The sequence below is a fragment of the Procambarus clarkii genome, chromosome 80, assembly GCF_040958095.1.
Source record: "Procambarus clarkii isolate CNS0578487 chromosome 80, FALCON_Pclarkii_2.0, whole genome shotgun sequence".
In the NCBI taxonomy this organism is placed as follows: domain Eukaryota; kingdom Metazoa; phylum Arthropoda; class Malacostraca; order Decapoda; family Cambaridae; genus Procambarus; species Procambarus clarkii.
In genome coordinates this window covers 21,777,428-21,788,748 of record NC_091229.1, presented here as the reverse complement: position 1 = coordinate 21,788,748, position 11,321 = coordinate 21,777,428, and the positions used below count along the sequence as shown (strand labels likewise).

The window sequence follows — 11,321 nt, the reverse complement described above, 5'->3', positions numbered from 1 at the left end:
ACCTGTCAGTGGAGCCACCTGTCAGTGGAGCCAACTGTCAGTGGAGCTACCTGTCAGTGGAGCCACCTGTCAGTGGAGCCAACTGTCAATGGAGCCAACTGTCAGTGGAGCCAACTGTCAGTGGAGCTACCTGTCAGTGGAGCCAACTGTCAGTGGAGCCAACTGTCAGTGGAGCCAACTGTCAGTGGAGCCAACTGTCAGTGGAGCCAACTGTCAGTGGAGCCAACTGTCAGTGGAGCCAACTGTCAGTGGAGCCACCTGTCAGTGGAGCCAACTGTCAGTGGAGCCAACTGTCAGTGGAGCCAACTGTCAGTGGAGCCAACTGTCAGTGGAGCTACCTGTCAGTGGAGCCAACTGTCAGTGGAGCTACCTGTCAGTGGAGCCAACTGTCAGTGGAGCCAACTGTCAGTGGAGCTACCTGTCAGTGGAGCCAACTGTCAGTGGAGCCAACTGTCAGTGGAGCCAACTGTCAGTGGAGCTACCTGTCAGTGGAGCCAACTGTCAGTGGAGCTACCTGTCAGTGGAGCCAACTGTCAGTGGAGCCAACTGTCAGTGGAGCTACCTGTCAGTGGAGCCAACTGTCAGTGGAGCTACCTGTCAGTGGAGCCAACTGTCAGTGGAGCTACCTGTCAGTGGAGCCAACTGTCAGTGGAGCCAACTGTCAGTGGAGCCAACTGTCAGTGGAGCCAACTGTCAGTGGAGCCAACTGTCAGTGGAGCCAACTGTCAGTGGAGCCAACTGTCAGTGGAGCCACCTGTCAGTGGAGCCAACTGTCAGTGGAGCCAACTGTCAGTGGAGCTACCTGTCAGTGGAGCCAACTGTCAGTGGAGCCAACTGTCAGTGGAGCCAACTGTCAGTGGAGCCAACTGTCAGTGGAGCCAACTGTCAGTGGAGCCACCTGTCAGTGGAGCCAACTGTCAGTGGAGCCACCTGTCAGTGGAGCCAACTGTCAGTGGAGCCACCTGTCAGTGGAGCCAACTGTCAGTGGAGCCACCTGTCAGTGGAGCTAACTGTCAGTGGAGCCAACTGTCAGTGGAGCCAACTGTCAGTGGAGCCAACTGTCAATGGAATCATCTGTCAGTGGAAACCACCTGTCAATGGAATCATCTGTCAGTGGAGCCAACTGTCAGTGGAGCCAACTGTCAATGGAATCATCTGTCAGTGGAAGCCACCTGTCAATGGAATCATCTGTCAGTGGAGCCAACTGTCAGTGGAGCCAACTGTCAGTGGAGCCAACTGTCAGTGGCACCACCTGTAGAAATGTTACTGCCCATTAACTGTTGTTATTATTTCCTCGCCTGTTGTCTAAGTCTCCTTTACTTACACTTCCCCCTCCCACCCCCCACCTAGAGTGGCACTTTTCCCTGCCTCGTTACCTGCAGTGCCATCTGCAGGAGTGCCAGAGTGTGGTCCTGGGAGGCGCTGGCAGGGTTGCCCAGGAGACGGGACCAGGTCTCTGAGGGCGAAGGCAAGATACTCGTGGTGGAGGTAGAGACACCGACGGAGGCGCCGCTGCTGGAAGAGTGCCCACTTCGACCCGGTGCCTGGTCTTCGGCGACTCCAGCACCCGCGATGAGTCGGCCTCCCGCGCGGACCTGAAGACGGTATTAGTGGACGGTGCAGTTAAGTAATTATCTAAAGATGGCGCCAAGCCGGGAAGACTATTTAGCAAAGGTGTAGTTATATATTCATTCTATGCGGCCCTAATAATCGGTTCTGTCACTTAGAAAAGCGTTAGTAAGTCCCTTTCTGTATTTTTCTAGCAGGATATCTATCACCTCTGACTGTTCTGACATACGCAGACTGCACAACAATCAAAATAACTTAATTTTTTCTCTGGGATTATCATACTTGGGTTCATAAACTTTGACTCGCAGCTATATATATATATATACACTCTTGGCCTTGTAAGCACATAGTAGCAGTATGATCAAGAAAATAGTGAAAGTTGAATGCATGTTTTAAAGATTATAAATTGATTTTAGATTTGTTTATTATTATCTTTTTTAAGGGGGCTTATCCATTAAAAAAAACTTTGACTCAGGATGAAAACAATGTATGAATATATAATAAATAATGTTCATTGAAAATGATATAAGTGAAAGTATGCATTACAAACCCTGACCAAAATTATAAATTGCCTTGGAAAATGAACAAATCCACAAGGGCCGTGACGAGGATTCGAACCTGCGTCCGGGAGCATCTTGGAAAAAACAAGAGAAGGAACATTGATGTTAGTTCAACATATTCACCTTCTCAACAGTGGCGGCCGCGGTGCGGTGTAGCTGTGCTGAAGTCAGCAGAAAGTCCAACACATTGGCCATGCTGACAGTGCCATTACCTACGCCCACGCCAGCACCAACGCCGCCCACGCCAGCACCCACGCCCCTTCCACCACCCCCGGACACTGTCCACGCTAGCCCTATCCCGTTCTTGAGCGAATTGGCGCTGATGGTCGCCGACGAGGTGTTGGCTGAAGAGGGAGCTGAAGGAGGAGAGGAACTTCCCGCAGGGCGCGAAGTGTCTGTGACCCTCATGGTGTATATGTGATGGCGCTCCAGGGCACCTGAGGTAGCTACGGGGGTGGAGGAGCCTGGCACTAGGCTTGGGCCAGATCACACACACACGAGGTGCACCGGACGATGGCATGAAGGTTCCACACACTCCTGTATAGAACAAACTATGTGCGATATACTACATAGAAAATGGGCAGCCCGTCCTCCAAAAATGGGGTGGTAAATGTAAGAAGACAAATAAATGCAATTATGTACTATTCAAAAATGGGTTACATGAACGAGAAATAGCATTCACACGTGTAGAATATAATACTGCTACGTACCACAATGCTTAATACTGCTACGTACCACAATGCTTAATACTGCTACGTACCACAATGCTTAATACTGCTACGTACCACAATGCTTAATACTGCTACGTACCACAATGCTTAATACTGCTACGTACCACAATGCTTAATACTGCTACGTACCACAATGCTTAATACTGCTACGTACCACAATGCTTAATACTGCTACGTACTACAATGCTTAATACTGCTACGTACTACAATGCTTAATACTGCTACGTACCACAATGCTTAATACTGCTACGTACCACAATGCTTAATATTGCTACGTACCACAATGCTTAATACTGCTACGTACTACAATGCTTAATACTGCTACGTACTACAATGCTTTAATACTGCTACGTACCACAATGCTTAATACTGCTACGTACCACAATGCCTAATACTGCTACGTACCACAATGCTTAATACTGCTACGTACCACAATGCTTAATACTGCTACGCGATGAATGATCCTGTTCAACTATTACACTCTTGTTAAATAATAAACCTCGATAAAACCCTATAACGTGTATGAATACACTCTGGCTACCTGTCCCCCGACACAATTAAAAAAAGCGGGCAGTATTCTGCTGCTAGTTGCCTGTCATGAATGTGAATCTCTATTTGTCAGGCCGCCAAATTAACGGGTTGTTGCATATTGAGAATACATCAGCTTAATACACCTGTATTATTAATGGACATCAATCATGCATCTGTTTGGGTGTTTACTGCTCCACAAACGTCTACCGAAGTCCAGCGAGATGTTTGAGTCTTCCATTCATTGTGTCGGAGACAGGAATATATATATATATATATATATATATATATATATATATATATATATATATATATATATATATATATATATATATATATATATATACACACACACAGGGGACAGGGGCAGAAATGGTCGGAAACGCGCCCAACCATTTTCTGACCCGCCCGGGACTCGAACCCGGAATTCCGGATTATGAGTGAAGAAGGAACCAGGCTGTACTACCGGGTCTGGTACCATATTGTTCACATTTCTCACAAACACGCACTAAGACTATTACATGATTCATTGCTGACACAAGAGCAATATTGTTTATTATAGGCCTATAGATTTAGCCTACAATAGGCTACTAAACCGAAGCTTAGTGTTATGGATACAAATATTTCCTTCTTTTAAAGCTACAGTTATCAGTGTACTTATGACGATCGTGGACGATGGCCTGAGACCGTATGCAGGCGATGAGTCACAATAACGTAGCTAAAGTATGTTGACCAGACCACACACTAGAAGGTGAAGGGACGACGACGTTTCGGTCCGTCCTTGACCATTCTCAATCGACTTGAGAATGGTCCAGGACGGACCGAAACGTCGTCGTCGTCCCTTCACCTTCTAGTGTGTGGTCTGGTCAACACATGAGACGGTACTCACGACATGCGCAGACGGAAGTGTACACCTACGGGACACTGTTTTGGGCGTAAATAATGAATTAACTTGAAGCGTTGTTATGCAAGCAGCCAAGCGCCGCTGGAGGGGTTATTTACACGCGTTGCCATGACAACAGCCCATCTCATAACAGAAAATGTTACATGTTTGTTGGTAAACTATAGAATTTGTTTGTAATTAGCCCGCCTTCAGTCTAGTACATCGATTAGGTATGTAGCTTAGCCTAACATTTTAAAAGTACTACGATCACCTTCTGTGGTTGTTCAATAAATCTCTGAACTATATGTTTGACAAATCTTTCACCCTGTCCATGGAGGACAGAAGAAAATGTATATATGCTAGTTAGCATTGTTAACTGTACTTTGGTGATGTTCTTCAGTATAACTAGCGACACCTTTATCTCAAGACTATAGCTAGTGACACTACGATTGTATGAGGAAGTGAAATTGTACATGGGAAATAAACTTTGACCCAAATATCAGAGTAACAAGGTTATCGCGAATAACCGAACTCAATTACGGGCTCACCATAGTCCGTGCTACATAAGACATTTCGTTCTGAGTAGCTAAATCTAAAACAACAACAACAACGTACATGGAGAAGTTTCCAGGTTCTAAATTCAAATTCAAAAATTCAAATGTTTATTCGGGTAAAGTACATACATACAATAGGTGATACAAAAATTGATAGATTTATAGATAGAGCTAGTACATACAATGCCTAAAGCCAGTATTACGCAAAGCGTTTCGGGCAGGAAAGATATCCTGCCCTATAGATTTCTATAGCTTTGGCACCTGAATCCCACTCTTCTAGCTGTCGGTGCAACCCGTCCCCTTAAAAATAACGTCACTTTTGGTTCGTATGCGCGCTATAGCCAAATTTGGACGTAATTTGAAATGAAATCGACTCACAAAAGTGACGTACTGTTCCGTTTTCTGTTTGAGTCGTCCGGCCTACTCGGTAAGGTTAGACTAGATGACTTTCAATTAACGTTTTGAAACTTTATGAGAATTTCCTGCCCACCTAACCTATCAGAGGACCCTTAACTTACTGTTGTTGAAAAAAAAAAATGCCAAATTTATTTTCATTTTCAAATTAAGTCCAAATTCGGCCATACTGGCAAACGGCCAAAAGCGACGTTCTTTTTAAGAGGACAAGTTGTCGGTGAGCTCGAAGCTTGCTCTTTTTTGTTGCGAGATCTGGTTCTTGGACACTTAATGTGACTTTATGTAACCACAGACCACACACTGAACTATATGGTTAACATATCTCTAGGCTTGTCCATGGAGGACGGAAGAAAATGTACATTTGCTGTTTAGCATTGTAAATATGTGGCCACGTCTGTGGTAAAACAGAAAGAGAGTACAGGCTGGATATTAGGAGGAAGGAGAGGCCTTTGACAAGCTGCCGGCTTCCTGTCTCCATCGAGACCACTATAGAATGATCTTCAGGTATATTTATGTAAATAATAAACTGAGTTATTTGTATTTATGTTAAAAAAAGGACAATGAGTAATACAACAATGTTTGTATGGCTTTACATTTCTGTGAAACAAGAACCACGACCAGCGTTTCGGACGAGTCTAACGGCTAGCATTATTTGAGGGTGTTTACCGGAGAGCAAGCCAGTCCTCTTAAATAATACACCATATTTTGATGTAACAATTACCAACGTCGAAATATGACGTTCTGTCGCGTTTGTTATTCGTGGGTTATCTTGAGATGATTTCGGGGCTTTTTAGTGTCCCCGCGGCCCGGTCCTCGACCAGGCCTCCATCCGCAGGAAGCAGCCCGTGACAGCTGACTAACACCCAGGTACCTATTTTACCCGGGCCCTTTCTGGGCCTGTACCCGGGCCCTTTCTGGGCCTGTACTTGGGCCCTTTCTGGGCCTGGAAAGGGCCCGGGTACAGGCCCTAGGTAACAGGGGCATAGGGTGAAAGAAACTCTGCCCATTGTTTCTCGCCGGCACCCGGGATCGAACCCGGGACCACAGGATCACAAGTCCAGTGTGCTGTCCGCTCGGCCGACTGGCTCCGGTGGGTCCTCGGTTAGGTTAGGTTCGGGCAATTTAGTACGTCATTTTTGTGAGGCTGTGATAACTCGAGGCAGATAACCACAAGTGTGTATGTGATCCACTAAACTCTGAAGCATTCTGTTAGACACTTCAGTATAGGACTGCCTGTACTGCGGTAATCCCGGCCACCATAGTCGCTGTCACCGTCGTGAACCTTCGTTCTTGGCAAGCTCTATTAGGGAAGCACTCCCTGGCCCGGTTATAGAACTCGACTCTCGTAATTATGAACTTCAGATACCAATAATATTGTAGGCTGCTGTGCTACATTACTGTACTGTGTAGTGCTCTTTGTCCGAGTGATAAGGATTAAGCCACCCAAGAGGTGGCACGGGCATGAATAGCCCGTAAGTGGTGGCCCTTTTGAGTCATTTCCAGTATCAAGAGCTGATACTGGAGATCTGTGGAGGTGCGACTGCACCCTGCGTGACGGGAGATGTCTCCCGTCTGTCGCTTTGTCCTAAGTGCTTCCCTTATATACCGAATCCGGGCCCCCAACTTCCACTCCCATTACTCGTTATGGACCCCAATTCATCCCCTCAAGTGCACCCTTTCCCTGGCAGACTATCCCAAATCTCTCTCCATTCACCCACCCAAATTTTCACGTGCTGGTGAGGGAGTGTGAGCGGAAGTGATTCACCATCACCTCCACGTGCTGGGCCAGTTACCCCCTGCCCTTCCCCCCTCACCATCCCTACTCCCTCACCACCTCCCTCCCCATCCCTTCCCCCTCATCCTCTCACACAAACCTGTTATTACTCATCAGGGCGTTTGGTCTGAATTAAAATTATTAAACAGACCGACCGGTTGTAATTACAATTTATATCATTGAATTAATAATTTTGTCAAAGGGGCAGCAATGCCGTTGTAGTGTTTGATGGCTGTTGACTCTATACACTGTCTCCTAAAGTTATTTTCTACTTCGGCGAAGGGTTTATCATTCCTAAAGCTCATGAGCAACACGGTCTTGTTTCGTCCTATTATCAAGGCGAGTATTTCTGTAAGTTTCCGGCAGACTTTGAACGTGAATCTGTCACTACCTCGCCATATTAGTGTCTAAGAAAGGTGTCATCTTCTTTTTCTAACGTGAACTATTGTAGATTCAACTGTTGTTGTTGCGTTAGATTTAGTTACTCAGAACGAAATGTCCATGTAGCACGGGCTATGGTGAGCCCATAAGTAGATTCAACTGCATTCAGTTGTTCTTAAAGATCCAGGTCACAACAGTGTAGAGAGATGATTAAGACATCGTCAACATAACGACATCTCACAGTGCTTGGGACGATGCTGGTGAGTGACCCTGCTTAAGGGAATCCATGAATTAATTAGCGAGCACAGCAATAATGGCAGACCCCCATTGACATGCTAAATTGTTCATAAAACTGTGTGCCAAAGTAAATGTAATTATAGTGTATACACTAATGCAAATATGTTATTTGTTGAACGAGAAACACAATTTTTCGTTATTTATATAAAGCCACTAACACACATCGTTTCGGGCAGTTCCTTAATCTTAATTTTCCCTGGAATACGACCCGCCAAATCGTTTACCAACTAAGTACCCATTCACTGCTGGGCGAACAGAGGCGTACAGATATGAACTTGCGCCTAGTCAATCCTCCCCGGCCAGCATACGAACCCAGGCGAGTATGTTACCACTGCGCCACTGGGACTGCAGAGTATAGCGTAGTATAGCATAGGCTTCGAAATCTCATAGGGCGCTTCCAGGATGTTTTCCTATAACCAAAATTGAGATTGATTGATTGATGAAGATTAAGCCACCCAAGAGGTGGCACGGGCAATCAACCTGTCCTCTTAAAAAGAACGTCGCTTTTGACCGTTTGCCCGTATGGCCGAATTTGGACGTAATTTGAAATTGAAAAAAAAAATGAAAATAAATTTGGGATTTTTTTTTTCAACAACAGTAAGTTAAGGGTCCTCTGATAGGTTAGGTGGGCAGGAAATTCACATAAAGTTTCAAAACGTTATGAAAAAACGTTAATTTAAAGTGTCCTCTTTTAACCTCTGCGCGTACGCCGGACGACTCAATAGAAAACGGAACAGAACGTCACTTTTGTGAGTCGATTTCATTTCAAATTACGTCCAAATTTAGCCATATCGCGCATACCAGCCAAAAGTGACGTTATTTTTAAGAGGACGGGTTGCATGAATAGCCCGTAAGTGGTGGCCCTTTCGAGCCATTACCAGTATCAAAAGATGATACTGGAGATCTGTGGAGGCGCAACTGCAACCTGCGTGACGGGAGATGTCTCCCGGACCAAGTGGTGACCAAATGGTGAAAAAAAATTGAGAGCTATCAGACCGAACAACTTATACTTACTCCTCTGTAACTCTGCCATGAACACACAAACCACCCAGTCCGTCCTCCTAATGTTTCCCAAACATCAAGAAAACTGTCAATTTAAAGTGGTCTCTCCTAACCTACCAGAGGACCCAAAACAGAAAACGGGTCAGTACGTCACTTTCGCCAGCCGCTTCCATTTTCTAGTACGACAGTTTTTTGCCTTGTGTAACGCCTACGATCGAAATGAGACGTTCTTTGTAAGAGGACAGGTTAAACACCGGTGTTCAGAGCTGTGCATATCAGCATGTACCCGATGCAAGTCCAGATGGCTCACCCCTCCATATTTTTTTTTTACTTTTTGGCAAACGAACGAACCCAAACCCCCCACCTAACCCATCGAAGCCTCGGCATGGGAAAGCGTCAATATTACGCGGCTTAAGTTTGTGTAAATACGCCTCTTTTTTAACGGATTTTGTGCTTTCTAAAAATAATAAATTACGACATATTTGGCGAAAGGAATTATTGGCGCACATTGCAGCCTCTCCCTCCCGGCGTCCATCACGGCGCCGCTAAATGAGGTTTCTGTTCCCTGGCGCCAGGTTCATGTGAGGTTAGTGTTCCCTGGCGCCAGGTTCATGTGAGGTTAGTGTTCCCTGGGGCCAGGTTCATGTGAGGTTAGTGTTCCCTGGGGCCAGGTTCATGTGAGGTTAGTGTTTCCTGGTGCCAGGTACATGTGAGGTTAGTGTTCCCTGGGGCCAGGTTCATGTGAGGTTAGTGTCCTCTGGCGCCGGGTTCATGTGAGTTTAATGCTCCCTAGCGCTGGGTTTACATCAGGTTAATGCTCCCTGGCGCCAAGTAAAGTTAACTTGAGGTTAAAGTCACAAGCGCAAAATTTCCGTTAGATTATTGCACTCCTGGAAACTTCTTGATATTAAACCCGAGGAAAAATGGATGTGTCCTCTGTGACTTGGGAAGTGAAATGGTGGTTCATGATTTACTAGCACAGGGGCTTGCAGCCTCCCCCAGGAGGAGTAGGACCTGAGATCGACCAGAGAGAAGTGTGAAAGCGTCTACGTCAAAGCTATTCTCTAAACAAACCTAGCCTAGCCTATCCTAATCTAACCTTATTTAACATACGAATGTGATACGAAAAAAATTATACCATTTTTTCTTCAGATATCCATGTAAGATCGTAAATATACCAGACCAGAGAGACTAGAGAGAAGTGTGAAAGCGTCTACGTCAAAGCTATTCTCTAAACAAACCTAGCCTAGCCTATCCTAATCTAACCTTATTTAACATACGAATGTGATACGAAAAAAAATATACCATTTATTCTTCAGATATCCACCTAAGATCGTAAATATACCTTTGAGTGTGTCATGTTTATCATCTTGCTCTTTATAATTGTCCTTCACCAACTCACAAGGAACGCGGGATGGTCAATGCGCCACATCACCCGCTACCACATCACCCGCTACCACATCACCCGCCACCCATATAGTCTAGGGTAGCTGTACAAATGCGGATATTCCTAAATGTGTTAATAAAAAAAATGTATTCAACTGGCAGATTTGCATTCTGGGAGCGCCCACCACTTAAATGGTGCAACGTTTTGGGGGTCGACCCGGTAATGCCGAGTATCTCAGCAAGTATTATAAAAACGGCAGCAACCCCCACGTGACTAGACCACTAATGCTAGTCTCAGCCAATGAGCTGTTAATTGGTGTCGTTTCCAATTTGAGATTGTAATTATTTATGATTTAAAATCATGCCTTGTATATTAGTGCTGATGGTGCATATTATCATATAAATGAATTTAAATTACAAATTATTTGACATTTCTATTATCCCAATGAAGTGAAATGTTTAAACAAAATAGTTATGGAGTCTTGGAGCCCTTCAAGTTCAAGTAGGTTTACTGAGACAAGAAAAAATACATCTCAAAGGGATAGAGTAGCTTAGGATATTTCTACTCCCCACAAAAGCCTAGGATAATGACGGGTAGAGAACGTAGTGATTTTATTTTGTAGTTTATTTCTCTACCACAGACGCGGCCATGCATTTACAATGCTAAGCAGCTTATATATTTTTTCTTCTGTCCTCCATATACAGGGTTAGATATGTTAGACATCATATAGTTCTGTGAGTTATTGAGCACTGTGTTACAGGTAATTATAGTGCTTTTACAATTCTAACCAGCATGCTTATATTCGCTGAGGACGAAGTTGTTGGGTGGAGACAAGTTATCTTCCCGATAGCACTTTTCTCACTACGGTGAGAAAGGTGATAAAAAGATAAAGTGTGATAAAGATAAAGGTGGGGAGTGATGTGAGGGGGAAGAATATGGCCAGAGGAAGAGGGTTTGCAGAGAATTTGGTGTGGGGGAGTTAGGGGGGGGGGGCAGAAACATGAGGCATGTGTATTAAATAGGGAGAGTGTGGCTGGGAGGAGAGACAGAGAGATGGCGATGGGAGACTGATGCAAGGGGAAGGGGAGTCTATTGTGTTTTGAATTAGTTTGGCAAATGGGATAAAGTAATAGGGAGAGAAGACTGTGTGTTAAAGATGAAGGTTTGTGGGAAGGAGGGGGGGGGGGAGAATAGAGAGGAAAACATTGACGGTGAGAGGGGAGGAAGAAGACTTACAGGGA

At 45.0% G+C, this 11,321-nt stretch overlaps 1 protein-coding gene across 1 annotated transcript; it reads right to left on the bottom strand.

Annotated features, from left to right (window-relative positions):
* Positions 1-1,346: 1,346 nt before the first annotated feature.
* On the bottom strand, positions 1,347-3,416 carry LOC138357928 (uncharacterized). Its single transcript, XM_069315107.1, has 2 exons — positions 2,253-3,416; positions 1,347-1,595 (listed from the first exon to the last, which is right to left on the bottom strand). The coding sequence occupies exons 1-2, from the start codon at positions 2,535-2,537 to the stop codon at positions 1,347-1,349; spliced, it is 534 nt and encodes a 177-aa protein (XP_069171208.1). The 5' UTR covers positions 2,538-3,416.
* Positions 3,417-11,321: the final 7,905 nt, after the last annotated feature.